The 16,395-nt window shown below is 51.5% G+C and overlaps 1 protein-coding gene across 2 annotated transcripts in view; it reads left to right on the top strand.

Annotated features, from left to right (window-relative positions):
• Positions 1-16,395, top strand: part of SMARCA4 (SWI/SNF related BAF chromatin remodeling complex subunit ATPase 4) — an 86,994-nt gene that overhangs the window by 66,569 nt on the left and 4,030 nt on the right. The window contains exons 30-32 of one of the 2 annotated variants that reach the window (XM_024745674.1): positions 3,904-4,157; positions 15,942-16,050; positions 16,310-16,394. In XM_024745674.1, coding sequence (XP_024601442.1) covers positions 3,904-4,157; positions 15,942-16,050; positions 16,310-16,394 — 448 coding nt within the window. The other variant, XM_024745673.1, reaches the window with a different exon arrangement.

The raw sequence follows: 16,395 nt of genomic DNA, 5'->3' as shown, positions 1-16,395 counted from the left end.
TCTCATTCCCTGCCGTCAGCCCAGGGCTCCAGGGCCCAGAAGAGAACCTTGGATGAAGGAACGTCGTACCAACCACAGTCCCGAACGGCTCGCGTGGGGCCTTTGCCAGCCCGGCATTACTGAGACAATGGGTGCCCTTTAAAAAATAGCTGCCCACATGCTAATGATAACAGTCGGTGCGCATTTCTTTCTCCCTCCTCCCTTTCTCTGAGGAATAACTTTACCCGTGTAAGATGTACAGTTCAGTGATTTTGGGTATATTCAGAGTTCTGAAACTATCACCACAAATGAAGCTTAGTACATTCTCACCCCAGAGAAACTGTTTTCTCTTTAGCTATCTTCCCATCCCTTTTTCCCCCTAGCCTTTGACATCCGCTAAACAACTTTTCTGTTTCAATAATTTTGCCTCAACAGGAAATTTTCTATAAATGAAATCATGCATTATGTGATCCTTTGATGTCTGGGTTTCTTCACTGAGCAAAATATTTTCAAGATTCATCCAGGTTCTAGCATATATCAGGACTTCATTCTTTTTATGGTTGGATAATGTTCCATTATAAGAATATACAACATTTGTTTATCTAGTCATTAGTTGATGGACCGTGGGGTTGTTTCCACTTTTTAGCTATTGTGCATAATGCAGTGGTGAACATTTGTGTACAGGTTTTGTGAGGACATATGTTTTGATTTCTCTGGGGTGTGTATCTAGGAGTGGATCAAATGGTAATTCTCTGTTCAACCTTTTGAGGAACGAAAACTGTTTTCCCAAGTGGCTGCACTATTTTACATTCCCACCAGCAGCACGGAAGGGTTCCAGTTTCTCCAGGTCCTCGCTGATAACGTTCTATTTGCCTTTTGATTCTAGCCATCCTAGTGGGTGTGCAGTGTATCTTATTGTGGTTTTGAATTGCTTCCGGTGGGGTGGGAGGGTGGTGGTGGCGCTAATGGTGTTGGGCACCTTTTCATGTACTTTTTGGCCATTTGTAGATCTTCTTTAAAGTCTTTTATCAGATATATGATTTGCAAATATTTTCTCCTATTCCGTGGGGTGGTCTTTGTCTTTGCTTTTCACTTTTTTTTTTACATATTTTTAAATTTTATTTATTTTATTTATTCATTGTTTTTTGGCTGCATCAGGTTATCGTTGCTGCGCGCAGGCTTTCTCTAGTTGCAGTGAGCGGGGACCACTCTTCCTTGTGGTGCGTGGGCTTCTCATTGCAGTGGCTTCTCTTTTTGCAGAGCACAGGCTCTAGGTGCGTGGGCTTCAGTAGTTGTGTCTCGTGGGCTCAGTAGTCATGGCTCGCGGGCTTTAGAACTCAGGCTTAGTAGTTGTGGCGCACGGGCTTAGTTGCTCCGTGGCATGTGGGATCTTCCCAAACCAGGGCTCGAACCTGTGTCCCCCGCATCGGCAGGTGGATTCTTAACCACTGCACCACCAGGGAAGCCCCTGTTTTTCACTTTCTTGATACTGTCCTTTGAAGCACAGAATTTTAAAATTTTGATGAAGTCAAATTTATTTGTTTGTCTCTTTGCCTGTGCCTTGGTAGCATGCCTGAGAATCCATTGCCAATTGATGGTCACAAAGATTTACCCCTGTGTTTCCTTTCAAGAGTTTTAGAGTCTCAGCTCTTACATGTAGGTCCGTGATCCTTTTTTTTTCTTTTTTGTTTTTTTTAAATTATTTATTTATTTTTGGCTGCGTTGGGTCTTCATTGCTGCTCACGGGCTTTCTCTAGCTGCGGCGAGCGGGGGCTACTCTTCATCACGGTGCGTGGGCTTCTCATTGCGGTGGCTTCTCTGTTGCGGAGCATGGGCTCTAGGCACGCGGGCTTCGGTAGTTGTGGCACACAGGCTCAGTAGTTGTGGCTCCTGGGCTCTAGAGCGCAGGCTCAGTAATTGTGGTGTGCGGGTTTAGTTGCTCCGTGGCATGTGGGATCTTCCCGGGCCAGGGCTCAAACCCATGTCCCCTGCACTGGCAGGAGGATCTTAACCACTGAGCCACCAGGGAAGTCCACCGTTAATCGTTTTTGAGTTAATTTTTGCGTATGGCGTGAGGTCAGGGTCCAACTTCATTCTTTTGCATGTGGCTATCTGGTTGTACCAGCACCATTGTTGAAAAGTCTATTCTTTCCCATTTGAGCACATGCCATTTTTTTAATATATCATGCTCAATAAAATTTACATTAATAAAAGAGATATTTACCCAAATCAGGCACTCCTCTGTCTTAGTGGTGGACGTGTAACTCGCACCACTTCTCTGGCAGCCACTCTGATGCCATATGCACCCAAACCCTGTAGAATGTACTTGGCTCTTGCCCTTCTGGGCTGACCTGCATGTCTAGGGCACAGGACCAGAGACCCCAGTATTAGATTCCTGGGACTGCTGTAACAATTACCACAAACTTGGTGGCTTAACACAATAGGAATTTATTCTCTCACAGTTCTGGAGGCTAGGAGTCTGAAATCCATGTGTCAGCAGGACCATGTTCCCTCTGAAGGCTGCTTCCTTGCCTCTTCCAGCTTTCGGTGGCCCCAGTGTTCCTTGGCTTGTGGCCACATCACTCCAGTCTCTGCCTCCGCCTTCACGTGGGTGTCCGCAGTGTCTCTCTTACGGCCTTTTCTGACTCCTTGGATTTGGGCCCATGCTAATGTAGTATGATCTCATCTCTATTCTTAACCTATTACATCTGCAAAAACCCTATTACCCCATAAGATGACATGGATGGTGGATGCCTCCTTCCACCACCCTGACCCTTCAGATCTGCTTAAGTGCCCACCTCTGGGAAGCTCTCCCAAACCCTGACCAGGACACATCTGCTCCACCATTCTCAGAGCACCTCTTACCCTCCTTCTTGGCACTCGGCACACTTGTCACCATGTTTGTGGGCTGTGTATTACTGTCTCCCCTCCATGAGGGGCTGTGTCCAGTCCCTGGCCCTGTACCTGCACTCAGATGCAGCTGGTAACTGAGATGGATAACCAGTGCATCCGTTTGGGTCCAGGCCCCACTCCCGTTTCTGATTCCAAGCCCCCGTAGAAACCTGGCTTCCCATCACTTTGTGTTCACGGCTAAAACATGCAAGTTAGTTATTATCGTTGAGAATTAATACATCGGAACTATTTTAAAGTTAACACTCACGTTCGTGTTCTTCAACCCAGCGGTTTCACTTTCAGGAATCTATCTAAAAGAAAGACAAATGTCAGTTATGACGGTACTTAGAATAGCCCACCCACCCATTCTTGCAAAACTGGAAAGAACCTAAATGCCCAACTACAGAGAAAGTTAAGGCCCATTTTACAAGGAAATACTATTAAATAGGCATTAAAAATTATGTTGCAGAAAAACGAGAGGAAGTATATCCAGGACATAATAAGCAAAAAGATGAGTCGTGATGTGGTATGTGGCTCGGTCCCGGGGCTGCCTCGATTTGTGCACGTGTGCGTGGGAAGGTGGGACACCCTACAGGTGGAGGGTGGGGACGGCTGCACAGCAGGAGCGTTCCCAGTGCCACTGAACTGCATACTTGACAGTGTTTGAAGCGGCTGACTTTATGTTATGTGTATCTTACCACAGTTTTTTAAAAACATGGAACATGGTCTAGAGCAGAAGTGTTGACGGGGTCACCTCTGGGTGGAGGGTTTACAGGAGCCCACTCTTCAGGCTTTGCACAGTGAGGCTGTGACACTTAAATTTATAACATACGCCATTTATCTGCGAAGAACGGGCTTGGGTGGGCTGGCATCGGGGAGACAGAGCTGGCCCTCACGGCCCCCGTGCCCTCGGAGCCCATCCAGAGCCCCAGCATGTGTCCCGCCCCAGGCAGGCCCCCGGGTTTGCGCCGCGGCCTCTGCTTGTCGACCTCGGTGCTGGCTGTCCTATTTTTACCACTATTGACCCTGAAGGCCATCGAGGAGGGCACGTTGGAGGAGATCGAAGAGGAGGTCCGGCAGAAGAAATCGTCGCGGAAGCGCAAGAGGGACAGCGATGCCGGCCCCTCCACCCCGACCACCAGCACCCGCAGCCGCGACAAGGACGACGAGAGCAAGAAGCAGAAGAAGCGTGGCCGGCCGCCTGCCGAGAAGCTCTCCCCCAACCCGCCCAACCTCACCAAGAAGATGAAGAAGATCGTGGATGCTGTGATCAAGTACAAGGACAGGTAAGCGGGGGGCGGGGCGGGTGGGCGGGGGCCTCTGGGAGGGGCCGGCAAGCCCGCTGCCCGGGCAGTCACTCCGCAAACTCAGGTCGAGTCTCTGTCTCGGAGCCTCTGTCCTCGTGGGACGTGACGTTAACGTCCTGGAAGAGGGGAGACAGGCAGCGTCAGCCGTGGTGAGAGGGCAGAGGAGGCGACGTTCAAGAGGGGCCCTGAGGAGGGCAGGTCTGGGGACAAGGGGTCCAGGAGGTGGCCGGCGGGTTCGAGGCCAGTGGCAGGGTGAGTGTGGGAGAAGGGGGTCTGTGCTGTGATGGAGGCCGATCACGTGGCTGGTGGACCGTGGTGAGGAGGCGCCTGTGGCTGGAGCAGAGAGCCAGTGGTTTTCCTTCTGTAGACAGTCCCCCACCCTGCCTGGCTATGGTCTCCCTGGGCCATCACAGGTCAGCCGCTTGTGGAGAAGACATAGACCAGGCTCCCCCTAGGCACTGGGATCCCTGCCCTCACAGACACGCCAACCACAGGACAATGCATGCTTTCTGCTTTGTAGATCCATTTGTGGATCATGAGTACTACGTAAGTAAGAAGAAGAAAATAATGGCTCTCCCGCGGCCCTCCTAGGAGACTTGTGCCCTTCCTGCCAGCGCAGGGTGGGTCGTGTGGAGCTGCACAGGGCAGCCAGGGGCATCCTTCCGCCCCCCGCAGTGTCTTGTTCCACTTTCTGCTATATGCAGATCGATGAGGCTGTCCCCGTAACGGGAGGGTTTTACGACTTGAATTCATAGTAATGCTCTGCAGTCAGTCACAAGCAAAGTAGGAGAGAATTTTAATCTGTCTGAGGAAATAGTGTCAAGGCATGAGCCCATGGTGTATCATTTGGAGAAACTGTTACCAAGCCTGTGATTTCAGGGGGTGATGATGGTTATAGTACCCAGAAAAGGATACAAATTGCTCTTTAAAAAGAATCCTTTATTATTGGAAGAGAAACAAATGATGAAGCGGAAAAGAGGCATATTTAAGTTCAACTGCTAGGCCTAAAAATATTACATTTTCTGTCAGTGTTTTTTTGGGTTTTTTTAAGTGTATATTGGGGTTTTTAAGATTAATTAATTTTATTTTTGGCTGCACTGGGTCTTCATTGACGCACACAGGCTTCAGTAGTTGTGGCTCGCAGGCTCTAGAGCACAGGCTCAGTAGTTGTGGCACATGGGCTTAGTCGCTCCACGGCATGTGGGATCTTCCCCGACCAGCTCAAACCCGTGTCCCCTGCATTGGCAGGCGGATTCTTAACCATTGCGCCACAAGGGAAGTTCCTTCAGTATTGTATCCTTCAGTGTCAGTATTCAGAACAAAATATTGAACTCATTTTCAAACTTCACCTTTGAGGCCAATTCCACAAAGAAAAAAGTAGACCAACAATTATTTGTAATATGGAGTGTGCAAAAATCCAATGAAAATAATAGACCCTGATGTTTTCTTCCTAATAGTATTCTTGCAAGGGAACCTTAACATTGTCAAAATGAAGAAGACCCTTGAAGGTCAGTGGGGAAGGATGGACTTTCCAAAAAGTCATGCTGATCACTGGGATATCCATCCATACGGAGAAGATGAATATTGACCCCTCCTCATGCCATACACATATATTAATTTGAAATGGATTACAGACATAAACGTGATGTAAATCAACTATATTTCAATAAATCGTTTTTTAAAAACCCATAAATGTGAAAGGTACAACATGGGAAAAAATTTTCATGTCCTTAAAGGAGGCATAGACTTCTTCAGTAGGACAGAAACGCCACTGGCCATAAAAGACTCACAAGTTAGACTTCACTCAAATTAAGAACATTTGTTCATCGAAGGACACCCTCATGAAGATGGTGAAAATTGCCACAGACTAGGAAAAGAAAATTCAATTTTAAAATGGGCAAAAGGCATGAACAGACACCTCCCAGAAGAAGATACCCCAGTGACCAATCAACGTGTGAAAAGGTGCTCGGGATCACCACATCGACGTCATAACAAGAAGGAAATGCACAATAAAATGAGTGTGAGGTGACTCCTCACACACACCGGAAGTGTTAAAATTCCTTTTAGTACCACCAGGGACGTGGAGCAGCAGCACCTCACACCCTGCTCATGGGAGCATGTGGCTCTGGGCAGTATCTTCTGAAGCTCGACACACAGATAAAGCTTCTGGCCCAGCCACTCCCGTCCTAGTCCTGAGTGCATACATCCACCAGAAGACATGTACAGGTGCATCCATAGCAGCTTTGATCACGACTCCCCTAAAGGAAACAGCCCAGTGTCCACCCACAGGAGAACACGTCCACAGTGGCCTAGTCGAAGAACAGAATTCTAACAGCCACGAGAACAGACAAACTACCACTCCCTGGGAGAATCTTACACTCTGTTGAGTGAGAGAAGCCAGACACAGAAAAGTACCTATTGTATGCTTCCAGTTATAGGAAGTTAAGCTGACCGACGGTGATGAGCATGGATCAGTGGTTACCTCAAGTTGGAATTGACAGGGACGGGACGCCAGGGAGCCTTCTGGGACGTTGGGATCTTGGTCTGCACATGAAAACCTTCACCAGGCTGTACACCTAAGAAAGATGTGCGGACTTTCCTGTAGTAGGTTACACCTCGGTTTAAAAATAGTAGACACTTGAAATCGGCACCCTGCACTCGATAAAGCCTTGGATATTTTCAAACTAAAAGTATGTCAAGTGTCAGTCCACTTCCTTAGTCATCCTATGACTTAGAGAAAAGGCACTGTGCTTAGCTGAAGGTCACGTGACAGAAGAGAAGCTGGCTCCCCTGGCTGCTGCAAACAGCTGTTCTCTCAAGCCCATGCAAGATTGGGTGATAAATCGGGCAATGAATTAAAACTAGCTTTTAGGGTTCAGGGACATCTTGTCAAGACTGGCCTATGTCAGGACACCAAGATCCTGGTAGGGATTCTGAGATCCAGCCTGATGAGAGCCCTGACGCTGCAGTCACAGAGCTGAGCTCCCAGGTCTGTCAGACCCACGTCGTGGTGCCTCTGGGGAGGGCTTGAAGCATGGCGTATGCTTAACCTCACGTCCTCCTGGAATAATGGCCCCACTGGACGGGGAGTTCGACGTTAGACTGGGGAGAACTGCAAAGGAGTTACAAGTGGGACGGAGAATATGACCATTCCAGGAAGCCTCCTACATGCTGGCTTTGAGAAACGTTTGGTTCTCAATTGGAGCAGGGCCTTCCACTCGCTGGTTTGCTGGTGGCCACACAGGAAGAGATCAAACAAGGCACATAAACTCAGGAAAATAGTTGCATCATCCTGGTTGAAACGTTACTTCATGGAAAATGCTTTCAGAGATGATGTTTGGGTACAAACTTGACCTACTTAATGGACATTTTTGACGTTCTTATCAAAACATAAGAATTTGAAACCATGGGGAAAACTACAATATGGTTCATGCAGCTGTAGGGTTAGGCACGGTCTATAGACCACCCTGTCTTCTGACAACAACTGCAGAGTTCAGGGTCCCCAAGACCACCCTCAGTCTCAATAATTTCCCTACAAGGACTCTCAGCACTCTCTGAAAGCTGGTGTACTCACAGTTATGGTTTATTACAGCGAAAGGACACAGATTAAAACCAGCCGAGGGGAGAGGCGCAGGGAGCAGCGTCCTCCCCGTGGAATCGCCGGCCACAGTGACTTTTCCTGGCAACATTACGAGAAGATGCGCACAGAGCATTGCCAGTCTGGGAAGCCTTGGTGTCTAGCCTTGGACTTGGTCAGTATACCCGGCCGACCTCCCACGTGGCTGCCCAGTCTCCAGTCCCTCTGTGGTTGAACCGATGCTGCTTGACCCGACGCCCCTGCCTGGAATCACACTTAGACTGTGCCAAAGGCCCCCAGCTAAACAAAGGTACCCCACCAGGCAGGACATTCAAGGACAGAGATATGGCCTCCCAGGAGCCAAGGGCAAAGGCCAGACCTTTCTTTGGGCCAGGTTAAATTCTTTATGACACAGCTGTCACGTACCTGGAAGGTTGTGAGGGACTGGCCACCACGCCAAGGAGAACAGGATTGGAACAAAACCAGAGGTAGCTTGACGTGCACTTTCTTGTCTCAGACTTCCGATTGCTCCTTTCCAGAAGAGAAAATGAAACTTTGGATTTAAAAATCCCATTTGCTTGCTAGAACCTGTGATTAGCTAAACTCTATACTTGAGTTAAATGTGGATCCTGAGGAGAGAACTTATTGTTACAGCTTGGTTCTTCCTGGACACCAAAGAATGATTACAGGACATCGCCAGCGTTTGGATTCAGAGTGAGGAGCCTGCCTTGCTGAGCAGGGGCCATGGCGCTGCTCTTCCTGCCCCCAGTGACCGTGGTGGGAGTGGGGTTGCACCTCGAAGCAATGACTCCAGAGAGGAGCGGCTCAGCCATGCCTCTGCTGCTGAGTCTGAGCAGGGCCGCCCCGCCCCCAATTTGCGCCACTCCAAATGTTGCTACTGAGTGTTAATTTCAAGATCCCTACCCCCCCCATCCCCCGCCCCAGTGGTGTTAAAATACCAGTGCCGTCGTGTTTGATAGAACCTTTGCATGTACATCCTGATCTGCACGCAGGTAATGTCCTGATTTGGAAGCTTTTGCATCTTTCATGTGTGTTCAGATTCAGGGCTGCTAGGCCCACCCCTCCCGAGGCCCCAGTGCACCCTGTGAGCGGCCCTCCCTTGAGTTGTGAGGTCTTCAGCCTTCGCAGCTGCGACCCTCTGCTGGGTGGCGGTGAAAATACATGTCCTTCCGTGGGGTCACGGTGGGAAAACGCTGGAAGAGTCTGCAGTCTAACGCAACTGAGGGCTGGCACAGGCAACCTTGGGGTCCAGCATGGCCTCCGGGAGGAGTGCCACATAAGCAGAGCCTGAGGAAAAGCAGGGGCCCACCAGGGAAGAGGAGGGAAGGAGCATCACAGGCCAGGGGACTGCGCATGCAGGGGCCCGGAGGCCAATCCCGCACGCAGGGCCTCGCAGGGTGCCTTCTCCTTGGTGGTTGGAAATCCCGAAACTGCACGGAGGAACCCTCGGGTTAACAGCCAGAAGTGAAACCAGAATTAAGGAATTAAGCTGGAAGTAGGGATTTTCACTTTAAAATATCTAAGCGCACCAGTAAGTTAGGCTGCAGGGTCAGGTTGGGATTTGTCACAGAGCTGCGTGTGCTGCCGGTGGCTGTCTTCTCCCCTGGTCCTTCGGAGGGATTCAGCAGCTGGTGGCCTAGGCATTTAGGCACCGTCTCCAAGTGCCAGTCAGCGGTGTGTGCTCCAGGGCGCATCCTATGGCGCCTTTAGGATGGCTTCAGAGAAGTGCATCTTCTGGAAGGCGCCACCTCAGGGGACAGGCTCCAGAGGAGCCGACAGAGCCCCTTCTGTGCCCCGCTGGCTGATGTGTAGAGCTTGAACGTTAACTGCTACAGGGCAGAGTTGTCACTGCTGTAAAGACTGTGCGTTGGACAGTGGAGGCCCATCGGCACCAAGCTTCCTGAATTTGATCATCGAGCCTGGGTCATGGAAGAGAACATCTCTGTTTTTAGGAGATACTCATAAGTTATTTCCAAATGGTTCAGAAAGTTGGTGATGTGTACAGGCCGCCCAGGCTAAGCCTCCCAGGGCTGAGCCCCACTAGGTGGGCCCTCTGGGTCCCCTTCTGTCCTCTTACCAGGAGGCAGCAGCCCTGTAAGGACCATAGGGTTTGAGTGTCACAGAGACCTGGGATCAATGCCAGATCCACTGTGGGTGACGAAGGGCCCCACCACATCCACGGTGGCAGCTTCAGCCAGGCCTGGTGGCCACTGCCCAAATCCCATCAGCACTTGCCCTCTGCCCTTGCAGGAGCCCTGCATCACCTTGATTAGAATCAAAAAGCAGGTGGCTCTTCAGTTGAAAGGTTGTGCTTTGATTGGCAAGAAAAACCGGGGCAGTGTAACAGGCTCCAGGGCAGGTTGTCAGGCAGAAACATCCTCTAGGAGAGGACACCCCGGTTGGCTGCAGGCCCTTCAGAACAGGCCTCTGGGGAGAAGGGAGAGGGTGGAGGGTGGGCGGGTCTGGGAGCCCTTTCCTGAGGGAGCAGGGAGGCTTCAGGCTTCTCCTGCCTCGGCCTTTGGTCGCGTCCCTCTGCCCCCCTCGGAATCCCCTGTGAGACCCTGTGAAGTGCTCAGTGCATTTCAGCAGGCATGTGCTGCTTCTGTACTCAGGAAGCAGTAGAGGAACGTTCGTGAAAATGTCAGTAGAATAGGATAAACAGGTAAGGCAGGAGGTGTAAAATGGAAAATTCCAGACAACCGGGGAAAAAAAAATGAGGGGGAAAGGATGAATAAAAAGGTCCAAAGTCAAGGTCAAATAAATGAGAAATTACCAAAACACAGGTAAAATTTAAAAGGAAGCCAGGAGACAGCTAGATAAAAGGATTGAAAGGCAGATAGAGAAGTGTCAAACTTCTGAGGTGAAACTCAGAAACTAAATTTAAAATGTAATTTAACTAAGCTTAAAATTTAGGAGGAGGGAAGAGAGAGTGTCTGCGGGGACTTCCGGGGAGGTTCGTGGAAGTGGGTCTGTGGGTCCCGGACGGTGGCAGCACGGTTTCCCCACCCGCCGACCCCCAGACACACCGCAGCCCCTTGGTCCCGGCAGTCCAGGGATCCCCAGCACCCGTAGCTCCCAGGGTGGCCATCCTGCAGCCCCTGCCACCTGAGAAGGAGCTTGAGGCCTCTCTGCCTTGGCGCCGCTCGGTACTCAGAGCGGATGGTAACATGGGGGCTCCAAACAGGAAGCAGGCTCCTCAAGACCGAGGTCACTCAGCCCTGCAGAGTGGCCTTGGGCCTCCCTGCACTCAGATGACCAGCTCCGCCCACCCCTGGCCCCAGCTCCTGGGCTTGCTGTGCCTCTCATTTTCATCTTCTCCCTGGTCCTGAGAAATGTTCTTTGAAGTGCCATGAACGGTGCTAGTCACCCGCATCTAACGTCCCTGAGCAGCTGCCACGGCAGAGCACAGCACTGGCTCTCGCGGCGTTCAGGTCAGCTTGGGGAAGCTGGAACGTACACTTGGAGTAGATGCCACCCCTGAGAGCCAGGCTGGATTATGATCCCGCTTCTGCTGCTTGCCGTGTGACCCTCTTCTCCAGAATGAGGGTTTCACACCAAGTGGTTTCAAATCCAGCTTAGTGGGGGTGGGGGTGGGGTGGTCAGGTTTTCTTTAAAATGAGATTTGGTTTTCATCATTGAACTGTATTAAGAAACATGAGCCCCCAGGTGTGTCATTGGCTTCTGTAAAATAATCAGTTCATTAGAAATTTTGGCTCATGAGATTCTTAATCAGCTTTGTGACCTACAGCCAGTCCAGCCCTCAGCACGTGGACCCTGCAGTAAAGCTTCCCCACCCTCCCTCTTTGTTGGAAGAGTGTGCTAAGACTGCAGGGCCGGCAGCCTACAGAACTTCCTTGTTGGCAGGTTCCTTGATGAATATCATTTCCTTTCACTCGTGCATTAGTCAGGAGTTTTTCTGTACCACACAGCCACAAATCTGACACTGAGATTGATCTTTTAAGGGTGGACGCCTGGCAGGTGGAGGCTCTTAGTAAATATTTGTAAGTGGATCTGCCCCAGACTTCTCAGTTTTCTAATTCTCCAGATATCCTTGACTTTGTAATGGGTCAAAAAATTGAACCTGGAAAGTAATTTTGTACTAATACCTCTTTAATGTGTTTCATTGTATCATTTTCAAATTTCATGAATGGTGTACATACACATAATCTGAGATTCTGTTTCAGATAAATGTTCTGCTGCTAAGTCAATTTTTTAAATCCTGACCTCATATCCAGGACCCTTGCTGGCTCAGTCCACTAAGAGTCAAAAGAGAAAATAGTCCCAGGGTGAGAAGATGTTATCAAGAGGTGTCATGGGAAGAGGGTCTGAACTGCACTCTCAGAAGGAGAGTGGGGCTGAGGGACTGGGGAGGAGGCAACTAGGATCTGTCTTGAGTACTATCTGCAGTTGATTGCTTCTGCCTGCCTGAGGCTATCAGGGCTCAAGAGATAGTGCTCTGATCCGTTTGCAATGTCTGCCCTGGTCAAAGGGTGAGGAATGGAAGGCATCAAGCAGTGTGTTATCATCTCCAATACATTCTTTCTGTTATTTTCAGGATTCATACCAGGGGTCAACAAACCAAGTTTGCAAACTAGCAAAAATATAGATATGGCCCACGACTTGTATGTGTATAGTCTGTAAATTAAGAATTTTTTTTTAGATGAGTTTCAGAGAATCAAAAGAAGAATGCTATTTCATGATGTGAAATTATATGAAAATCAGATTTTGTTTCTTATAAATGAGGGATACAGCCAAACTCTGTTGGCCTACATGTTCTCTGTGGCCACTTTGGTGCAACGATGGCAGAGTTGAGTAGTTAACAGAGGTGGTATGGCCCACAAAGCCTATAACTTTTTTTTTTTTTTTTTGCGGTATGCGGGCCTCTCACTGTTGTGGCCTCTCCCGTTGTGGAGCACAGGCTCCGGACGCGCAGGCTCAGCAGCCACGGTTCACAGGCCTCGCCGCTCCGCGGCATGTGGGATCTTCTTGGACCGGGGCATGAACCCGTGTCCCCTGCATCGGCAGGCGGACTCTCAACCACTGCGCCACCAGGGAAGCCCAGCCTATAACATTTATACTCGCTGTTCATAGACGAAGTTTGCTGACCCTTGATTTAGAACAGTACATGGGGGGAATTCCCTGGCGGTCCAGTGATTAGGGCTCCACGCTCTCACTGCCGAGGGCCCGGGTTCGATCCCTGGTTGGGGAACTAAGATCCTGCAAACCACGCAGTGCGGCCCCCCCCAAAAAAGGGATGACAACAACAACAAAAAGATTCTAGAACAGTATATGGGAAAGGATGAGAGAGACCCCTGACTTAGCCTAGGGCACCTGTGCTCAGGTCCTGCCTGCCACCAATTTTCTGTGTCTGGGCCAGCTCTCATAACCTCTCTGGTTCCTCCATCTGTTCGAATGGGATATCGACGGATGACCTCTTAGATGCTGAGAGTCTGTGGTTCTGTCCTGTTCGGGGGTTTGGGTCTGTTTTTTTGTTTGCTTTGTTTGTTTTGCTTTTTGTCTCGTCTGATTCATTGTTTCTCCTTCACATGTTATCTTTTTGTTTCAAGGACACATCAAAGGATGTGTCCATTTAGACTTTGGGGCTCTATGTATCAGGAACTCAGGTGTAAGCCCCGCAAGCAGAACAGGGGATCCTTTGGCTTGGAGGCCATGGAGGAGTTAGTGAAGTCTATCCTTCAGGACCCAGAGCCACCTGCCACCTCTCCCCTTACCCCTGTGGTGAAACACAGCTCTGGGCACCGTCCTCAAGGCCTCACACACCAAGAAAAAAGACCTCTGCTTCCCCAGCTCCTGGTAAAAAGGCCCAGGGAAGGGCTCTTATTGGCTGGCTGTGTCCCAGGCTCTTGCCTGGACCAGTCACTGAGACCAGACAGCTGAGGAGCTGTGCTTGGTCGCACCATAGTCTTGGGGGGAGAGGTGGGGACTCAGTGACGGGCAGCCCCACCAGAACCCTGAGTTGGTGTGAGGGAGGGCACATTCCCATAGGGAGGAGACCGTCTGGGCAGGTTAAATAATAAGGGTCCCAACCAGGGCTCTTCGGGCTCCAAGGAGAAGGGCTTAGAAAACTAGTTAAGGCCTCCCGCACCGCATGGTCACAAAGAAATGACCTCTGGGCTAGATGTGGGAGGAATTGGAGCTCCAGGCAAGGCCCTACTCACTCTGAGCCCCTCTGTGTCTCGTGTCCCGATGTGATGGGGACAGGACAGTGAACGAGGTAGAAGAAAATCCCTGCTGTGGGAACTGACATCTAGAGGCTGGAAAATAACGTCACTGTCATATGTAACAGCAGCCACCACTGCTAGTGTTACCAAAAACCAGGTGACAGGCCAGGCTGGAGGCATTAGGGCCATGGTGGGTGCTTCCTTTCTTTGTGTCTGAATTGGGGTCACAGGGCCGATCCTGACAGCAGCAGGATTCTCTCAGGCTCCTTCATTCGCGTGCCCACCGCTGCCAGGCGGCCGGACGCAGAGCAGAGCCAGAGATGGAGTTCCAACAATTCTGCCTGACAGAAACTTCTTCAGAGCAAGTCTCACAAGGCAGGAGGCATGTCTCACCGACAGTGGTGAGCGGGGAGGCCAGGTGCTGGAGGTCGGAGGGGCTCACGGGAGCAAGCACTGAAGGTTTGTGCCTTTACGTGTCATCTCAGTCATCCGTGTTATTACGAGGTGTCGGGAAGATGACATTTATGTGGAGGTGAGGGTGGGAGCCGGGGTTCCCTGGGGGAGCAGCCGCTTCGGTGATTCTGAGGCGACTGAGCAGGTGGAGAGGGGCGCTGACATCAGAGGTCATGGGCAGCCCATCCTGGAGAGCCAAGCAGCCCCGAGGAGGGGGGCGCCGGTGAGCGAGCCTGGAAGGCCGCACCAGCCCCTGGTCGCGGTGGGGCGGGGGGTGCTCTCCAGGGGACTTCTAAGGATTAAAAATGACTTCTCAGCACTTTGGCAACGAAAATCTTATGGCAGTGGCTTTTCAAGAGGTCTTCAGCGTCAGAGAGGGCGGTTTTCAAAGTCCCCCGTGACCCTGGCGCCCTGCCCCTCCCTCACACACGACCAGTTCCAGGCCCTCTGCCCTCAGCACGTGGCGCCAGACAACAGTTCTCGGCCCAGGTGGGCCTTTTATTCCTCAAGGACGCAATTTCCCCAGAGGTTTGTGAGGGTTTTGCTCTGGAATTTCCCTCTATATCATGGCGCTGGAGTCCCGCTTCCTGAGCTCCCTGAAGGGCCACGCACACCCCAAGTCCAGGCCACCTGTGTGGATGCCACGGGTGAGCACGGAGCCCATGGCCCTAGCACCACATACAAGCCTGTTTGTGGGCTGCAGCGTTAATTTAGCGGGTCTAAAACTGGCGTTGCCAGGAGAGAGGGTCGCCACGCTGGAGGCTGAAGGGAGGCTGAGGGTGGATGTCTCTCTGTTCGCCCCCTCCTCGTCCAGGCACTGGGAGGATGTTGCCTCGGAGCTCCTGGCCCCAGCATAGCCGGGTGCAGGTGTGACACAGCCTGGCGGCCCAGTGCTCGGGTTCCTCATCTCATGGCCACTCACGGCGCGTCTTTCCTCTGCTCCCTTGTGCAAAGCGAGCACCTTCTCGTTGGAAAAGACTAGAAAACAGTTTTTGTCATCCATTAGCATCTTGCCGGGGGGCATCTTTCCTTGGGTTTTGGCCAGAGTCTCTGAAGTTCGCCGCTGGTAAGCGCCGCCTGTGAGAGGTGCACAGTGTGCTTGGGAAACTGGCCTCTGAAGATGCGGGCACTTGATGCTCCCAACGTGAGCAAACTGGTTTTTGCGTCGTAAATAAATAATCGGGGCTCTTCTCCCGCTTTCAAGTGCCAAGGCTTTCGCTGCATGTGGCTCGTGATGCTGCTTCCTCCAGGGCTGGGGTGGGGATGGGGAGGTGGGAGGAAGTTGGGTGAGTTCGGAGCCTCGGTTCAAATGCATCAGGGGCCTCTCTGCATGGCTGCCCCTCAGGAATGTTCCAGAACTCACAAGACAGCACAGGTACAGGAAATAATTCCCGAGTCAGCTTTGAATTTCTCACCGGCTCTGTCCTCAAGCAGTGGGGGAGTGGCCTGGTGGGGGGGGCGCCAGGCAGGGGGCGAGGGCTCCCCGGCAGGCAGGGCCTGTGAGTGACGCCGCCGTGTCCCTCCTTGCAGTAGTAGTGGACGTCAGCTCAGCGAGGTGTTCATCCAGCTGCCGTCCCGCAAGGAGCTGCCTGAGTACTACGAGCTCATCCGCAAGCCTGTGGACTTCAAGAAGATAAAGGTAACCCCGTGTCGAGTGTGCGGGGAGAAGGACGTGCCACGTCGGCGTTTGGGGGATTCCGAGCCTGGGCCTCGGGCCCCCTCAGGCAGGGAGCCAGGCGTTGGACGTAGGGGTCCTGAGGATGTGACGGGCGCCCCCCGCACCCACAGCTGGGCCTCCAAGTCTGCACAGAGCCTGGGGGTTCAGCCGTGACCTCGTCAGGCAGAGGGATGCCGGGTGCGAGGGGGTCCAGAGGTAAGGCCGCTTCTCCCGCCCACAGGAGCGCATCCGCAGCCACAAGTACCGCAGCCTCAACGACCTAGAGAAGGACGTGATGCTGCTGTGCCAGAACGCGCAGACCTTCAA

Source organism: Neophocaena asiaeorientalis, unplaced genomic scaffold, assembly GCF_003031525.2.
Source record: "Neophocaena asiaeorientalis asiaeorientalis breed wild unplaced genomic scaffold, Neophocaena_asiaeorientalis_V1.1 scaffold357, whole genome shotgun sequence".
Classification (NCBI taxonomy): Eukaryota; Metazoa; Chordata; class Mammalia; order Artiodactyla; family Phocoenidae; genus Neophocaena; species Neophocaena asiaeorientalis.
Note: the sequence above shows the minus strand (reverse complement) of the source record. Positions and strands in the feature narration are given on the sequence as shown.